The sequence below is a fragment of the Prinia subflava genome, chromosome 5 (genome assembly GCF_021018805.1).
Source record: "Prinia subflava isolate CZ2003 ecotype Zambia chromosome 5, Cam_Psub_1.2, whole genome shotgun sequence".
Taxonomy (NCBI): Eukaryota; Metazoa; Chordata; class Aves; order Passeriformes; family Cisticolidae; genus Prinia; species Prinia subflava.
In genome coordinates this window covers 6,016,622-6,032,542 of record NC_086251.1, presented here as the reverse complement: position 1 = coordinate 6,032,542, position 15,921 = coordinate 6,016,622, and the positions used below count along the sequence as shown (strand labels likewise).

The 15,921-nt window shown below is 69.5% G+C and overlaps 6 protein-coding genes across 8 annotated transcripts; 3 read left to right on the top strand and 3 right to left on the bottom strand.

The window, feature by feature from the left end:
• Positions 1 to 35: 35 nt before the first annotated feature.
• On the bottom strand, positions 36 to 1,031 carry TIMM10 (translocase of inner mitochondrial membrane 10). Its single transcript, XM_063397822.1, has 2 exons — positions 819 to 1,031; positions 36 to 296 (listed from the first exon to the last, which is right to left on the bottom strand). Exons 1-2 carry the CDS (start codon positions 887 to 889, stop codon positions 95 to 97), a joined length of 273 nt encoding a protein of 90 aa, XP_063253892.1. The 5' UTR covers positions 890 to 1,031; the 3' UTR covers positions 36 to 94.
• A 1,752-nt stretch (positions 1,032 to 2,783) lies between these two features.
• On the top strand, positions 2,784 to 4,958 carry SMTNL1 (smoothelin like 1). Its single transcript, XM_063397384.1, has 8 exons — positions 2,784 to 2,801; positions 2,855 to 3,058; positions 3,255 to 3,441; positions 3,578 to 3,611; positions 3,705 to 3,845; positions 4,331 to 4,433; positions 4,508 to 4,659; positions 4,737 to 4,958. The coding sequence occupies exons 1-8, from the start codon at positions 2,784 to 2,786 to the stop codon at positions 4,879 to 4,881; spliced, it is 984 nt and encodes a 327-aa protein (XP_063253454.1). The 3' UTR covers positions 4,882 to 4,958.
• A 192-nt stretch (positions 4,959 to 5,150) lies between these two features.
• On the bottom strand, positions 5,151 to 7,073 carry LOC134550897 (ubiquitin-conjugating enzyme E2 L5-like). The gene is made up of 4 exons (XM_063397820.1): positions 6,942 to 7,073; positions 5,978 to 6,067; positions 5,400 to 5,586; positions 5,151 to 5,335 (listed from the first exon to the last, which is right to left on the bottom strand). The coding sequence occupies exons 1-4, from the start codon at positions 6,960 to 6,962 to the stop codon at positions 5,175 to 5,177; spliced, it is 459 nt and encodes a 152-aa protein (XP_063253890.1). The 5' UTR covers positions 6,963 to 7,073; the 3' UTR covers positions 5,151 to 5,174.
• On the top strand, positions 6,119 to 10,634 carry SERPING1 (serpin family G member 1). Of its 2 annotated transcripts, none has more exons than XM_063397805.1 (9): positions 6,119 to 6,356; positions 7,291 to 7,360; positions 7,540 to 7,609; positions 7,724 to 8,198; positions 8,273 to 8,410; positions 8,485 to 8,688; positions 8,793 to 8,935; positions 9,240 to 9,459; positions 10,002 to 10,634. In XM_063397805.1, the coding sequence occupies exons 3-9, from the start codon at positions 7,541 to 7,543 to the stop codon at positions 10,247 to 10,249; spliced, it is 1,497 nt and encodes a 498-aa protein (XP_063253875.1). In that variant the 5' UTR covers positions 6,119 to 6,356; positions 7,291 to 7,360; position 7,540; the 3' UTR covers positions 10,250 to 10,634. The 2 variants fall into 2 exon arrangements, with proteins under 2 accessions (XP_063253875.1, XP_063253874.1); XM_063397804.1 differs by lacking the exon at positions 6,119 to 6,356 and adding an exon at positions 6,946 to 7,054.
• A 206-nt stretch (positions 10,635 to 10,840) lies between these two features.
• Positions 10,841 to 13,003, bottom strand: YPEL4 (yippee like 4). Of its 2 annotated transcripts, none has more exons than XM_063397819.1 (5): positions 12,879 to 13,003; positions 11,944 to 12,250; positions 11,437 to 11,480; positions 11,237 to 11,345; positions 10,841 to 10,990 (listed from the first exon to the last, which is right to left on the bottom strand). In XM_063397819.1, the coding sequence occupies exons 2-5, from the start codon at positions 12,088 to 12,090 to the stop codon at positions 10,901 to 10,903; spliced, it is 390 nt and encodes a 129-aa protein (XP_063253889.1). In that variant the 5' UTR covers positions 12,091 to 12,250; positions 12,879 to 13,003; the 3' UTR covers positions 10,841 to 10,900. The 2 variants fall into 2 exon arrangements, with proteins under 2 accessions (XP_063253889.1, XP_063253888.1); XM_063397818.1 differs by having other exon boundaries at positions 12,842 to 12,975.
• Positions 11,708 to 15,688, top strand: CLP1 (cleavage factor polyribonucleotide kinase subunit 1). Its single transcript, XM_063397807.1, has 3 exons — positions 11,708 to 12,021; positions 13,474 to 14,171; positions 14,879 to 15,688. The coding sequence occupies exons 2-3, from the start codon at positions 13,566 to 13,568 to the stop codon at positions 15,548 to 15,550; spliced, it is 1,278 nt and encodes a 425-aa protein (XP_063253877.1). The 5' UTR covers positions 11,708 to 12,021; positions 13,474 to 13,565; the 3' UTR covers positions 15,551 to 15,688.
• Positions 15,689 to 15,921: the final 233 nt, after the last annotated feature.

Here is a 15,921-nt window from a genome sequence, read left to right as displayed (position 1 = left end):
GCACCACGTACCCCAACACACGGCCACAGGGTGGGTTTGGGAGGCGAGGGGAGCACAGCAGACGCCCCAGGTTTATTGGGGTGTGGGTGGGGGCTCAGGCGGTGCCAGTGCCTTGCTGCATTCGCTTGAGCAGTTCCTCGTCCTGCAGCGACAGCTCCGTCAGCTTCTTGCCCATCCGCTCGTGCACCTCCAGGTACTTGGCCACGCAGCGGTCCAGGCACACGCATTCCCCTTTGGACAGCTCCGACTCCTTGTAGAACGGGGGGACGCACTTGCGGTGGCACGCCTGGGTCATCCTGCACGGACCGCACCGCGCCTGAGCCCCGCGCCACCCGGGACCCGGCCCCGCACCGCGGCACACCCCATACCCCGCCATCTGCAACTCCGGCACCCCGACCCCGCACCCTAGTATCTCCTGTACCCCGCCATCACCATCCCCAGGACCCAGCCCCGCACCTCAGCACCCCCCGTACCGCCCGTTATCGCCATCCCCGGCAGTCCCAGACTGCACCCCAGCACCTCCTGTACCTCCAGCATCACCGACCGGGACCCCGGCCCCTGCACCCCAACCCCCAACAAGCCCAGTATCCCCCGTCATCGCCACCCGGGCACCCCTAGGACCCCCCACCGTCCCCCATCCTCAGGCACCTCCGGTTCCCCCACCCCATTTCCCGCGTGTTTCCTAGGACCGCCCGCACTCCCCTACAACCCCAGGACCCCAGGGTCCCCCAGTGCCTCTGACAGCCGCTAGTGTCCCCCAAGCCACGGACAGCCCCCGGTACCCCAACACCCCAATGCCCTCTCCCGGCGGGCCGCACCGATTGTACATGTCGGCCATCATCTCAACCTCCAGTTCGGCCGCCAGCTGCTGAGCCCGCAGCGGATCCATGGCGGCCAGCACCGGCCCCGCTCGGTCCCGGTCCCGATCGCGGTCCCTCTGAGCCCGATCCCGCTCGGATCCGCCCCGTCAGACCCCCACGGTCCCTCTCGGTTCGGGACCCGGCGGCGGCTCCCTGCAGGAACCACGTGGGCGCCGCGCTTCCGCCCACCCGCGCAGCGGCCCCGCCCCACCGCCGGTGCTAACCAATCGCGTGGAGGAGGAGGCGGGACCAGAGAGCCATCACTGTCGTTGATTGGTTTGATGGAAGGGGCGTGGCGGCGGCCTAGCGGCGGGAGAGGCGCGGCAGGGCGCGCGCTCTGCCCGGCCTTTGCCCCGCAAGGGGCGTGGTCAGGAGAGGGGGCGTGTCTAGCCTGGAGGGGGCGAGGCCATCGCCGGGACCTCACCCGGGGATGGCCGGGGGGCTTTGGATCGGGTCCCTCCCTCTCGGTCACCCCTCTGTGTCCCCTGTTCCTCGTCTCCCTGGGTCCTCCTGTGTCCCGCCCGGGCTGTCCCCGTGTGACCTGTGTCCCCACGCATCTGTGTCCCCCGTTGCCCCCGGGGAATCTGTTCCCCCCGCAACCTCCATGTGCCCGTGTCCCCTCTGTGTCCCCTCTGTGTCCCCTCTGTGTCCCCCGTACACCCCCGCGTGTTCGTGTTCCCCACCTCGCCCGTGTGCCTGTGACCCCCAAGTCTCCCTGTCCCTGCCCAGGGTGTCCGTGTCCCCTGTGCCCCTCGGGTGGCACGGCGCGGGTTCGGTCCCCCGCCCCGTGGGCTGCTTTGGGGTGTCGCCGCAGTCCGGGTGGGACTCTCGGGGTGTTCCCCCTGCCCAGCCGTGCCCGGGTGTCCGGCCCGGCCCCACGCGTGCCCCGCGGGTGGGCGGTGAGTGAAGGCGGCACCTGCCCCCGCCGGGTAAAAATAGCGCCGGGCGGGGGGGCTGGGGCGCAGCAGGGGCGGCGGAGCGGGAGCAGCCGGAGGGTTCGGGGCGAGGGGCTCCGGGGGGAACGGGGCGGGGGTGTTACGGGCAGCGGCCGGAGGGTTCGGGCTGGGGGACACCGGGGAGAACCGGGGGGCAGCAAGGGAGACCGGGAAGGGGTTATAGGGGGCCGGCAATGGGAACTGGAGGGCCGGCAGAAGACACGTGGGGCCGGGAGAGGGACATGGCGGTGCCGGGATGAGATATGTGTGGTCGGGAGGGGACATGGGGGCAGGAAGGGGCACAGGGGTGCTGACATGGGGCATGGGGGGGAGGGAAAGTGGGGCAGGAGGGCAGTGGGAGGGTTGCTTTGGGGCTTGGGGGGCTTCAGGAAAACGTGAAGGGACCGGGCTGTGCTGTGCGGTATCGGGATGGGGGCATGGGGGAGCCGGGGTGGGGCAACTGGGCTGCCCAAAGTGGGAATGCCAGGGCTGGAGGAGGGCATGGGGACAGGGGCAGGAGGGGGGTTAGCCGGGCTGGGGGGCTATGGGGGCACGGGCAAGCTCACGGCTTGGGTGCCGTCGGGGGATACCCCGGTGACAGCCCTGTGCCCCTGCAGCAGTGACCGCAGCAACATGGAGGCTCTGGGAGACGCCGAAACCCCCACCTCAGACATCCCCACTGCGAGCACCCCCGCCTCGGACACCCCCGCCTCGGACACCCCCACTGCGAGCACCCCCACCTCGGACACCCCCACTGCGAGCACCCCCACCTCGGACACCCCCGCCTCGGACACCCCCACTTCAGAAACCCCCTCCGCGAACACCCCCACCCCCGGCACCCCCGCCTCGGACACCCCGACCCCCGGCACCCCGACCCGCGGCAGCCCCACCCCGGACACCCGCTCTGACCCCGCCGTGGGGCCGGGGGCGGGCAGCGAGGAGGAGACGACTCCCCAGGGAGGGGAGGAAGCTCGGGAAGCCGGGAGCGATGGGGGGAACAGGGAGGGCAATGCCAGGGAGACGAGGAGTGAAGGGAAGAACACGGGGGATGAAGGGGAGGATACGGGGGGCTCAGGGCGGTGCGCGGGGGGAGAGGCTGCCGGGGATGGCGGGGCAGAAGCGCCCAGGGGTGCCGGGGGCAATGCCCGGGATGGTGGTGGCGATGCCGAGGCAGGGCCAGCCGGGGGCACCGGAGGGGGTACCGAGGAGGGTACCGGGGGAGAAGCGGCGCCGGCAACAGCGGGCAACACCCTGCGCCGACAGGTGAGGAGAGGTTGGAAGGGAGGTGGTGACACGGCTGGGGCAGGAGGAGGTGGAGAGGGCAGCTGCGGTACGGATGGGGACAGGGGTGTCTTTACTGGGGCAGGGTGAGAGTGCCAGGGACAGGATGACAGTGCCAGGGACATTGTGTGAGTGACACTGTTCGTGCTGGCAGTGCCACCCTGCCTGTTGCTTACAGGAACCCACTTGGCTTCAGGACGAGGACGAGGAGCTGTGGCCTGAGTTCCCCCCCTGCTCGTCCCCAGAGGGGGCCACCAGCCCCACGTCCCCCACATCTCCCACATCCCCTATGTCCCCCATATCGCCCACCTCTCCCACATCCCCTCTGTCCCCCACATCCCCTGTGTCCCCGGCATCCCCCACAGGTAAGAGCCATTTGGGCGATGGCACCCTACTGTCCTGGGGTCACTGCTGCCCCACAGTGTCCCTCCTCCCCAGGGGTGCCCAGGGGGGGTGTGGATGCCCTCTTCCACCCCTCTGACCCCTCCTCTCTCCTTGCAGCTGGCACCACTGAGGACACAGGAGGCAGCAAGAGGTGTGTCCCCATAGGTGGCACCGCAGTACCCCACCGCAGGGATGGCACCCTCTGCCCCCTGCTCATGGCTGTCCCACCCGTGTGTGCTTCCAGGGGTGCTCCAGCGGGGGGGCCACGGGACAAGGCAGCCCCTGGTTCGGCGGGACAGAGGCTGAGGCCAGAGGGCGCCGGGGGACGGCCACGAGTGGGGTCCCGGGCACAGGGGCGCTGCGCCATCCTGGAGAAGTTCGGAGGGTGAGGGGGGCCTGGCCCCATGGGGGACATGGGGGTGTGAAGCAGGAGGGGTGCTGAGGGAAGGGGGGCACGGAGAGACTGGGGGGCTATAGAACAGCCAGGGACGGTGGGTGGGTCATGGAGCCATGGTGGTGTTGGAAGGCCATGAGGCAATGGCAGGTACAGGGGAAATTGTGGGGCATGGCAAGGACATGGGACAGTGGGGGTATTGGGGGCCACAGGGCAAAGGGGTCATAGGGGAACTGGGGGTTTGTGGGGCAATGGTGGTACCGGGGGGACATGGGGCAGAGGGAGTATTGGGGAGCATGGGGCAATGAGGGGTACAGGGAGGAATGGGGGGGTCAATAGGGCAGTGTTGAGGGGTGGGCTGTGTGACCGTGGGGCATTGGGGGCCCAGAGCCATGGGGCAGTGGGGTCACGGAGGGGCTGGGGGTCCCTGTGAGGGATGGCAGGGTGTGAGGGTCCCACAGCCCAGGTCCCCCCAGGGCTGCCAAGGGCCCAGCCCCACACCTGCGGCGCTCAGGGGGTGCCGCCACGGTCAAGACAATGCTGCTGGAGTGGTGCCGTGCCCGCACCCGTGGGTACGCGGTGAGTGCAGCTGGGGGGCGGCGGGAGGGTCCGCTGGGGGGCCCGGGGGTGGCCTGACCCCCGTGTCCACGCAGAACGTGGACGTGCAGAACTTCTCGGGGAGCTGGGGCAGCGGCCTGGCCTTCTGCGCCCTCCTGCACAGCTTCTTCCCCGACGCCTTCGACTTTGCCACCCTGGAGCCCAACGCCCGCCGGGAGAACTTCGCCCTGGCCTTCGCCACCGCCGAGTGCGTGAGCGCAGCCCTGGCCACTCGGTCCCCCCGGCCACCCCGGGCCCCAGTGACCGCTGTGTCCCTCCCCGCAGGGAGCGGGCGGGCTGTGCCCCGCTGCTGGAGGTGGAGGACATGGTGCGGCTGCCGGTGCCCGATGCCAAGTGCGTGTACACGTACGTGCAGGAGCTGTACCGCTGCCTGGTGGCCAAGGGGCTCGTGAAGACCAAGAAGCGCTGAGAGGGTCCCCCACAGCCCCCACCTGTGCCATCCCCCTTTCTGTCCCCTGCTCTGTCCCCCAGCAGTAAAGGCCATGGTGCCAGGCGATGGTGGCCTCGTCTCTGGAGGGAGGAATGCTGACACCAAGCGAGTGTCTGGGCATTGTCACCAGGTTGGGGCACAGCCCTGGCTCTGCCACCAGGAGGGTGACATCCCACAGGGCTGGCACGTGGGGGGCAGCAACTCCTGGAGCCCACCACCCTCCCAGTGAGGCACCCTGGAGACAGAGCAGGTGATGGAGAAGATTTATTGCCTTATGTGTGGCGGTCGGGGCGCGGCTCGGCGTGGAGCCGGGTGTGTTCCTCTGCGCGGCGCCGGAACTCCTTGGGGCGCTCCTGCAGCTCCCGGGCCACGTCCGGCCGCAGCACCCGCTGGGGGTCCGGGCTGTCCAGCTGCAGCAGCAGGTCCTGGAGCACTGCAGGAGCAGGGGGGTCAGAGGGGCACCCCCTGCACCGTGCCCCCGTCCCCGCGGTGCCCACCTTGGATGGCGCGGGTGGCGGGCTCCCAGAGCGCGTGGGTGGTGAGGGGCTGGCAGACGCGGCCCTCGAGGTCCACGCTGGGGTGGTAGATGGGGGTGCGGAGGGTGGCACAGGGGGGCTCCAGCGGGTGGCTGGGGGAGAAGGTCAGCTCGAAGCGGAAGGCGCCAGTGTTGTATGGAGGGTTGTTCTGCCGGGATATGGGGGCACCTCAACCCCCTCTGCCACAGCGTACGTGGGGGAGGGGGCCCTGTCCAGCCCTGATAGCCAGTTCCCCCTCAGAGACTCCCCCGTGCCAGCCCAAGGCCCTCAGGAGGGGAACCTCCACCCAGTGTCCCCAGCCCAGGGCCCGCAGTGTCCTCAGGGAGACCCTCCCCAGTTCTGTCCTGAGAGGGACCCTCACTCAGTGAGTCAGCCCCGGTCCCAGGGTCACTCCCCGTCCCTCCCATGCCCCCAGGGGCACATCCCTCCTACGAGCCCGCACGTCCCCCCTGCGCAGGGCACCCCCACAGCCCCCGCTCCCCAGGACTCCCCGCATCCCCCCGTGCCCCCCGTGCCCCCCGTGCCCTCTCCCCACGCACGGGCAGCAGGAGCCCTCCCCAGCGCCGCACGTTCCCATCCAGCGGCCGCACGTCGCGGGCCCCCTCCCAGCGCCGCGCCTCCTCCAGCTCCTGCATGAGGGGGCGGGACAGTGTGGGCGGGGCCGCTCGGGACACGCCCTTTGGGACGGAGGTGTGTCCCCAGCGGCCCTTCCATAGGTTAATCCCCCACCCGGGGGACGCCTCTGGGCAGGGTCCCCTGAGAGCCCCGCCTTAATGGGCAGGGTTTAATTACCGGGCCCAGCTTTATGGACGGGGCCAGCATCCCGGACACACCCCCGGGCGGGGCCGCCCCGCCGGGGAAACGAAACCGAAACGTGCAGGGGTGTTTGTCACCCCCGCACCGGAGACCCTCCACCCGGTACTGCTTCCCTCGCACCCCGGCACCGGGACCCCCTCACCGAGCACTGACACCCCCAGCACGGCCTCTCTCCCGTACCGGGACCCCCTCACCGAGCACTGACATCCCTCAGCACCGCTTCTCCCTCGCCCTGGTACCGGGACCCCCGCAGCGTTACTGACACCCCCAGCACTGTCTCTCCCCGGCACCGGGACCCCTTCACCGGGCACTGACATCCCCCAGCACCGCTTCTCCCTCGCCCTAGTACCGGGACCCCCGCACCGGCAATGACACCCCTCAGCCTGCTTCTCCGGCACCCCGGCACCGGGACCCCCGCAGCGTTACTGACACCCCCAGCACTGCCTCTCCCCGGTACCGGGACCCCTTCACCGGGCACTCATATGCCCCAGCACCGCCTCTACCGCGCTCCGGTATCAGTATCCCCGCACCGGCACTAACACTCCCCAGAACCCCCTTTCGCACCCCGGTACCGGGACCCCCGCACCGCGAGCTCGGCTCCCCCGGCCCCCGCTCCGGTGCGAGCACCAGGACCCCCGCGCCGGTACCGCAGCGGCGCCGGAGCCCTGGTCCGGTCCCGGTGCCCACCTTGGCGATCCGCCCGGCCATGCTGATCAGTGCCCGGTGCCACGGGGCTGGGCTCCGTGGGGTCACGCCTCTGGGCGGGCGGGACGAGCTTCTCCGGCCGCGCCCCCGGCAGGGTGGGTGGGGACAGACGGGCCTGGGGCGGCCGGCGACCCCTGCCACCCAGGGGTCCCAGGGGCGGTGGGTGACAGAAAGCCGGAGCCCCGCGCAGAGGGTGCCTGACGGGAGCAAAACGGGACGCGGGGTCACTTCCAGGCTGCCTCCGCACCGCCCTGCCCGTCCCCCACGGCTGCCCCCGCATCCCTGGCAGTGTCCCGGCTGATTTACGGGAACCTCTTTAATTTTTAACCAGGCACGGTCGGACCCGGCCAGATCCCCCGGCGCCCGCTGGACACGCAGGGACCGACCCGGCGGGCACCCAGGTGGGCCCGCGGTGCTGCCTCCTCCCACCCCTCACAGTCGGACCCCCGGGGTGGGACAGAGCGACAGTACCCTGGGGTGGGGCTGCGTGGGGTGGGGGTACGGGGGGTGCAGGGAGTGGGGGTGCCGGGGTGGTGGTGCTGGGTGTGTGTCCTGCCCTTGACCTGTGCCCTCCCACCAGCATGCCCACCAAGACACTCTGGCTGCCTCTGGCGTGGCTAGTGGCCACAGCCACGGTCACTGTCCCCTCGGTAAGTGTGGCCCAGGGACACAGGCTCCCTGTGCCCGACACCCCTTTATACTCCCTCACCTGAGTCTCCAGCCGGGTGCCCCATGCCCCGCCTCACCCAAGTCCCTGTGCCCAGGTGCTCACTCTGGAGGCCTCTCCCAGCTGGAGGACACCACTCAGAGAGCCCCCGACACCGCCTGTGCCCCCTGCTCGTACCGCCGCTCCCTCACAGGACGTGGAGGGCCCCATCCTGCCCACGCCCACCCCCAGCGCCCACCCCGAGGGGCTGCCTGGCTGGGGTGTCACAGATGCCTCCAGCCCCACGGTGCCGGCGGGAGCACCGGAGGAAGCACCAGGGGAGCTGGACACCGCAGCCAATGGGACCACGGCAGTGCCCGACCCTGGCACCAGCGCCCCGCCGTGCCCTGGGGACGAGGAGCCAACCGACACCTGCGGGGAGCCCACGGGGGAGCAGCAGACTGCTGTGGCCGAGGCTCTGGTCACCTTTGCCCTCCGCTTCTACCAGCACATGGCAGAGGCTGCCCAGCCCGAGGACAACTTGCTCTTCTCCCCCATCAACGTCGCCGTGGGGCTCTCTCACCTGCTGCTGGGTGAGGGGGCTGCCCGCGGGCTCCAGCAGCTGTCCCAGCCGGGGCACCTTGCTGAGCTTCCCCTGTGCCTGCAGGTGCCCGCGGAGACACCCAGGAGCGCCTGGCTGCCCTCCTGGCATACCCGCCGGGGCTGGACTGCGTGCACAGTGCCCTGCACAAGCTGGCCAGCGCACCGGGCCTCTTCTCGGCCGCCCAGATCTTCCACCACCCAGGTGAGGCGGGTGCCGGTGGGGCGCGGCTGCCAGCCAGGCACCCGGGCTGACATCAGCACCATGCCGCCCCACAGAGCTGCGCCTCCGGCCACGCTTCCTCAACGACTCCCTGCGCTTCTACAGCGCCCGCCCATACGCCCTGAGCGGCAACGAGAGCCTGGACCTGCAGCACATCAACGCCTGGGTGCGGGAGGCCAGCAAGGGGCTGCTGCCCACGCTGCTCTCCGCGCTGCCCCCCGAGCCCAGCCTGCTACTGCTCAGCGCCGTCCACCTGCACGGTACGGCCCCGCCATCCACCGGGCACCCACTGGGCATGGGGCACGGAGCTGAGGCCCCCCCATGTGGCCCCCCACCCCCCAGCCATGGTGCTGTGTCCCCACAGCCGCCTGGCGCATGCCGCTGGACCGTAAGAAGACGGTGCTGCTGCCCTTCCTGCGGCCCGGGCACCCCCCGCGCAGGGTGCCCACCATGACCAGTGCCAAGTACCCTGTGGCCTCCTTCACCGACTCCCGCCTGCAGGTCCAGGTACCCCTCGGCCAGGACGGGCCACCAGGTGCTGGGGGTCTGGGCGGGTCACTGCTGGGGGATAATGGCATGATGTCACTCCAATGGCACCAAGGAGGAATGCCAGGCTGTGACATAACTCCTGTGGCACTTACAGAGAATGCCAGGCTCATGTCACTCCCCTGGCACTGAAAGGGGCACAGGCTGTGACCACGCTCCCCTGGGACTTTGAGGGATGCCAGGTTGGCACCTCCCTGGTGGCACTGTGGGGGTGCCGGTCCGTGGGGTCCCCACAGTGGCCCTTAGGTGGGGGTCTGCCCCACAGGTGGGGCGGCTGGAGCTGAACGGGGGGCTGAGCCTCGTGGTGCTGATGCCACGGGGGCCCCTGGAGCCTCTGGAGACCCTGGAGCGGGCGCTGGACCCCACAACCTTCCTGGCGCTGCTACGGCGGGCGGCCCGCACCCTGCCCCGGGCCACCGCGCTGTCCCTGCCCCGCCTGCGCCTCGACCTCTCCCTGGACGTGGTGACTCTGGTCCACGACATGGGTAAGGACACCTCTGGTGGCACCAAAGGGCCCGGGTGGGCTGCAGGGTCAGGTCACTCCCCGTGCGGTGATGTTCCTCCCTGCAGGATGTCACGGGCCCCTCCCTTGGGGGGAGTCACTTTCCCCAGGGTCCCCAAAGACCACGATGTCCTTGCTATCCCCTTGCCTTTGGTTTCCCCTGAGTCCCCCCACACTCACGTGTCCCTGGTGTCCCCTATGTCCCCAGTGCCCCCTGTGTGCCCTGCTCCCCCCAGCGCCCCTAATGTCCCCTTACATCCCAATGTTCCTAAATTATCCCTGCCGCCTCTCAGGTCCCCAAATGTCCCTCATCTCCCCGGTGTTCCCCATATCCCTGAGCGTCCCCTGGCGCCCCCCAGTGTCCCCGTTGTGTCCCGGTGTCTCCTCTATCCCCACCGTCCATTGGTTTTCTCCGGATCCCTTGTGTCCCCGGGTCCCCTTGGTGTCCTCTCCGCGCCTGCTGTCCCCTCGGTCCCCGCTGCCGCGGTGTCCCCGCGGGAGTGGCGCTGAGGCCGGGTGCCGCAGACTTCGGGCTGTTCCTGGACGCGGAGCTGTGCGGGCTGGCGCGGGGCCCGGCCGCGGTGGACACGGCGCGGCACCGGGCGGTGCTGGCACTGGACGAGACCGGCGTGGAGGCGGCGGCGGCCATGGCCACCTCGCTGGCGCGCTCGGCCCTGGTGCTGGAGGCACTGCGCCCCTTCCTCTTCGTCCTCTGGCACAACTCCGGCGACTTCCCCGTCTTCATGGGCCGTCTCAGCGACCCCCAGCCCTGACTCTGTCCCTCTTGTCTCTGCCCTCCCTCCTCCTACCCCTCCATCCTTCTCTCCCAACTCCTCCTCTCCCTCCTCCCTCCATCCATCCCTGCCTCCTCCTCTCCCAGCTTCCCTTCTGCCCTCTCTCGTTTACCCCTTTCCTCTCTCTCCTCCCATCCTTCCTTCCCTTGTCCCTCCTCCCTCCCTTCATCCCTCCCTCTCTCCATCCCTTCTTCCCTCCGTCCTTCCCCTCTCTGCATCCCTTGTCCCTCCCTCTCTCCCCACCTCCCTCCTTTCCCTTCCCATGTCCTCACCCTTCAGCGCCCCAGCTCCCCAGGGGGGCCCTGCTCCTCCCGTGCCTCAGTTTCCCCGCCAGCTCGGGGTCCCAATAAATGCATCAACCACCTCCCGCCTCCTGCGTGTGAGGAGGGGAAGGGACAGGCTCTGTGCCAGGCTGTGTGCCAGCGTGAGCCAGGGGTGGTGGCAGCGCCGGGGGCAGGTGACAACCAGCACCTTCCTAAAAAAAAAAGAAGCCTTTATTGACCTAGAAAAGCCCTCCAACCCCCGCGGCTGGTGTCACCCGGGGGCACCGGGGGGCACAGGGAAGGTGCCAAGGCAGGGGCCCCCCAGTGCGCCCCCAGGTGTCCCCCCAGCCCCAGCTGTGCCCCCGCCTCAGTCCCAGCCGTTCTCCTTCACCATGTGCGACATCTCGATGATGAACTTGCCCTCCTTGTACTTCTGGCTGCTCTCGAATGCCTGCTCCTGGAGGGGGGACACAGTGTCAGCCCCCCCTGCCGCCACGGGCACTGCCCTCCCCAGGCCTTGGGGGTGCTCACGGCAAAGGTTTGGTGTGCCCAGGGGGTTCTCAGCGGTTGGGGTACCCAGGGCAGGGATTGGGGTGCCCAGGTCGGGGTTGCAGTGCCCGGGGATGCCCATGGAAGGGGCTGGGGTGCCCAGACAGGGGTTGGGACCCCCGGGCAGTGCCGGCAGCAGGTGGGGAGCACTCACGTATTTCCAGCCCAGGGTGGTCTTGCAGCTCTGGCAGAAGATGTCGGCCACCGAGTGCAGCCCCGTCAGGAGCAGCCGCTGCTCAGCCGGGCCGCACCCCACGTTCACCCTGCACCGAGAGTGGGGTGTCCCACAGGCTCGGCACACCCGGCCCGGGGCTCCCCCTCCCCCTGCCATCCCCGGAGCCCCCCAGTACTCACACGGAGTTGAACAGGTAGGCACGGCCGTGGCTGCCCTGGAAGGACTGCGGGGACATGGCGAGTGTCACTGGGGGGTCCCTCACATCCCGTGGCACCCCTCCATGTCCTACTGCCACCCCTCTGCACTGCCACCGCACAGCACATCAGCCTGGGGACACTGCGGGGGGACACCTGCCAACTCGGGGACGCTGAGGGGGAGACGGCCACTTCACGGGAGCACCATACAGGTCACCTGCCACCCCCAGGACACCACCAGCAGGGGGGAGAGGGGGGACGGTTCCTTCCTGCCTTGAGGCCATGCTGGCCACGGTGGGAATGTCCTCATCTCGGGACACCACAGGGGGAGCACTCACCACCCTGGGGACACCGCAGAGGGACACTTGGCTCGCCAGGGGGAGAAACTCAACACTCCAGGGACACGGCTGGGGGACACCCGCTGTCCCAGCCCCCTCCCCGGGACAGGGCAAGGGGACTCCCACCGTCCCAGCCCGGGGGTGGCGGTGGCACCTTGGAGATGAGCTCCTCGTGGCGGGCCAGGTGCGCCCGGCAGTGGACGCAGCTGTAGGTGCGGTGGGAGCGCGGCAGGTAACTGCGGAAGGTGCGCGGCGGCAGGCGGGCGGCCGGGGGCAGGCGGCGGCGGGCCGGGGGCGGCATGGCCGGGGGCAGCGCCCCGGGGGGCACCGCGCAGCCCCCGCACAGCCGCTCGCAGGGGAAGCAGCGCAGCAGCGCGCCAAGAGCCGCCGTCCCGCCCGGCCGGGCTCAGGGGGGCTCCGCCGGGGCCCCCCGGCAGAAGGAGGACGAAAAGGGGGGCTGCCTGCGAAGGGGGAAGGGGGGCGGTGAGGGAAGACCCCTCCTCAGCGTCCCAGGGGTGAGCACTCCACGTCCTGAGCTGGCTGAGACCGGGCGGTTCAGCGCAGGAGTGACGGGCAGCGGGGACACTGGGGGGCGGGGAAGGGGGGCCCGAGGGAATGGGGGAGGCGAGAGGCGTCCCAAGCTGGGTCTGGGGTCTCTTCTCAAAACGTCTGGGAATCCCTGGGGAGCGGGGGTTCCCGGGGAGATGATGGGGGTCCTGACGGGAAAAACTGCGGGTAGCAAGAGTGGGGGGAATAGGGAACTGGAGGAAGGATGACGGGAGTCCTGAGGGGGGGATGATGGGGGTCCTCACGGGGGGTTGATGAGCGGTCCAAGGTGCGACGATGGGGTCCCAAGGGGTAGACTGTGGGTCGCGGGAGGGATGACGGGGGTCCCCAGGAGGCGAGAGGGTGCTGGGGGGGGAGGATATTTGCGGTCGCGGTGAAGGAGGACAGGGGTATCGCCCTGGGGGGGCAATGTCAGGAGCGCCGGGGGACACGACGGGAGCTCGGTGGGGCTTTGGGGGTCTCTGGGGGAAACGATGGGGGGGTACCGGGTTCCGTGGGCTCCCGGGGGCCGGCGCCGCTCACCGCCCGCCGCTGTCCCCGCTGCCGCTGTCGCCGCTGTCCCCGGAGCGGGCGCGGGGGGGCCCTGCGTGCCCGGGAGCCGCATCACGGCACCGTGACTCATCCCACGGCCGTGACGTCAACACCCGCCACCGCCGCGTGACGTCACCGCCCGGCCCTCCGACGTCAGCCCGGCCGCCGGGGCACCTCGTGTCCCCCCACGTCCCTGTGGCTGCCCCGTCCCTCCGGCCCCCCCCCGTGTCCTCCGTATCACCGGTGTCCCCCCGTGTCCCATGTCCCCCGTGTCCGCAGTCACTCTTGTCCCCTCGTGTCCCCGTGTTCTGCCTTGTCCCCAGTGTCCCCTCATGTCCCCCGTGTCACCCCTGTGAGATGTGAATCAGGCGGGGGCGGGGCGCAGGACTGCGTGTAAATGTCATGCGAGCGTCACGCAAAGAGCCCGGGACTCATCCCGAGGGATCGGGGGGGCAGTGGGGGGAGCCCCTCTGGAATGAAACGCAAGCGAGGGGCGGGGCCAATGGCCATATGCAAATGAGATTCAAATGAGCCGTAGGAACGACGGGACACGCCCCACGTGACACAGGCGCCCCACGTGACACAGGCCAGCACGCTCCGGCGCGCTGCTCTGACGTCACTTCCGTCGCAGCCGCGGCGGGCGGGGGGCACCGGGCCCGGGACCCCCGTGTCGGCGTCATGGCGGACGATGGCGGCGAGGAGAAGAAGCAGGTGGCCAAGTTCGAGCTGGAGCGGGAGACGGAGCTGCGCTTCGAGGTGGAGGCGGGGCAGACGGTGCAGATGGAGCTGCTGACCGGCATGGCCGAGGTGTTCGGCACCGAACTCACCCGCAACAAGAAGTTCACGTTCGACGCGGGTGCCAAGGTGGCCGTGTTCACGTGGCACGGCTGCACCGTGCAGCTCAGCGGCCGCACCGAGGTGGCCTACGTGTCGCGGGACACGCCGATGCTGCTGTACCTGAACACGCACACGGCGCTGGAGCAGATGCGGCGCCAGGCCGAGCGGGAGGACGAGCGCGGGCCCCGCGTCATGGTGGTGGGGCCCACCGACGTGGGCAAGACCACGGTGTGCCGCCTGCTGCTTAACTACGCCGTGCGCCTGGGCCGCCGGCCCACCTTCGTGGAGCTGGACGTGGGGCAGGGCTCGGTGTCCATCCCCGGCACCATGGGCGCGCTGTACATCGAGCGCCCGGCCGACGTGGAGGAGGGCTTCTCCCTGCAGGCCCCCCTTGTCTACCACTTCGGCTCCACCACGCCCGGCACCAACATCAAGCTCTACAACAAGGTGAGCACGGGTTGGATCTGGCCCCAGAGTTCCCCAGGCTTTCCCCCCACCGCAGCTGCGGGGTCTCTGAATCCCCGGGGTGTTCCCGCTGCTGCTGTTTGGGGACAGCACAACACGTGTTGAAAGCAGCCGCAGCCTCGTGCACAGCCAGCCAGCCCTTGGCAGCTGTCAGATCAGGGTGGGACGGGGTCCAGAGAAGGACACGAAGTTGATGGAGCACCTCTGCTATGGAAACAGGCTGGGAGAGGTGGAGCAGTTCAGCCTGCAGAAGGAAAGTTTGTGTGGTGACCTCAGAGCAGCCCTTTCCATCCTGAGGGACTACAGGGAAGCCAGAGAGGGATTCTTGTCAGGATCTGGAGTGACAAGATGGGATGGGTTCACAGTGGGAGGAGAAATTTGGGCTGGATATGGGGAAGAAACTCTTTTACTGTGAGGACGGTGAGGCCCTTCAGGGTTACCTGGAGAGGCTGTGGATGCCCCATCCCTGGGGGTGCCCAAGGCCAGGCTGGATGGGGCTCGGAGGAACCTGGGCTGGTGGAAGGTGTCCCTGGCACAGGGAACTGCGCGGGCTTTAAGGTCTGTTCCAGCCCAGACCATCCTACAGTTCCACAATTTTGCCTTGAGGGCAATCAAGGCCCTGAGGGTCCTGCAGGAGCTGGGGACAGCGCAGGGACATGGGTGCCTCAGTGTGACCCCTCCTCCCGCAGATCACGTCGTGCCTGGCCGACGTCTTCAACCAGCGGTGCGAGGTGAACCGGCGGGCGTCGGTGAGCGGCTGCGTCATCAACACCTGCGGCTGGGTCAAGAGCTCGGGCTACCAGGCGCTGGTGCACGCCGCCTCCGCCTTCGAGGTGGACGTGGTGGTGGTGCTGGACCAGGAGCGCCTCTACAACGAGCTCAAGCGGGACCTGCCCCACTTTGTGCGCACAGTGCTGCTGCCCAAGTCCGGCGGTGTGGTGGAGCGCTCCAAGGACTTCCGCCGGGAATGCCGGGACGAGCGCATCCGCGAGTACTTCTACGGCTTCCGCGGCTGCTTCTACCCGCACGCCTTCGACGTCAAGTTCTCCGACGTCAAGATCTACAAGGTGGGCGCACCCACCATCCCGGACTCGTGCCTGCCGCTGGGAATGTCGCAGGAGGACAACCAGCTGAAGCTGGTGCCGGTGACGCCGGGCCGGGACATGGTGCACCACCTGCTGAGCGTCAGCACCGCCGACAGCCCCGACGACAACATCTCCGAGACCAGCGTGGCCGGCTTCATCGTGGTCACCGGCGTGGACCTGGAGCGCCAGGTCTTCACCGTGCTGTCCCCGGCTCCGCGCCCCCTCCCCAAGAACTTCCTGCTCATCATGGACATTCGCTTCATGGACCTCAAGTAGGGGAAGGGCGGGATGTGCCCTCCTCCTCCCCCTCCCTGTGCCCCGTCCTCCTTCCCCCAGCGCGGTGTGACGCTGGTGCAGCACCCGTCATTCGGTTTTATACTTTTTGTACAGTTTGCTATTAAATCTGGAAGCCTCTGCCGCTGGTGAGCGTCTGCTGAGGGTGGGGGTTGCCCGAGGGGAGCGGGGAGTGCCTGCTCTGGGCTCCCCCCGCGCCCAGAGTGTGCAGCGCCCGCTCCCCGCCGCCCCCCGTTCGCCCCCTCCAGCCCCCGCTGTGGTACGTTCCGCGCACGCGCCGAGGCTCCGGCCGCGGCCTCGCCCTCCGCGGCGCGAGCGCGACCGCCCGCTCCGCGACCCTGCGCATGCGCGCC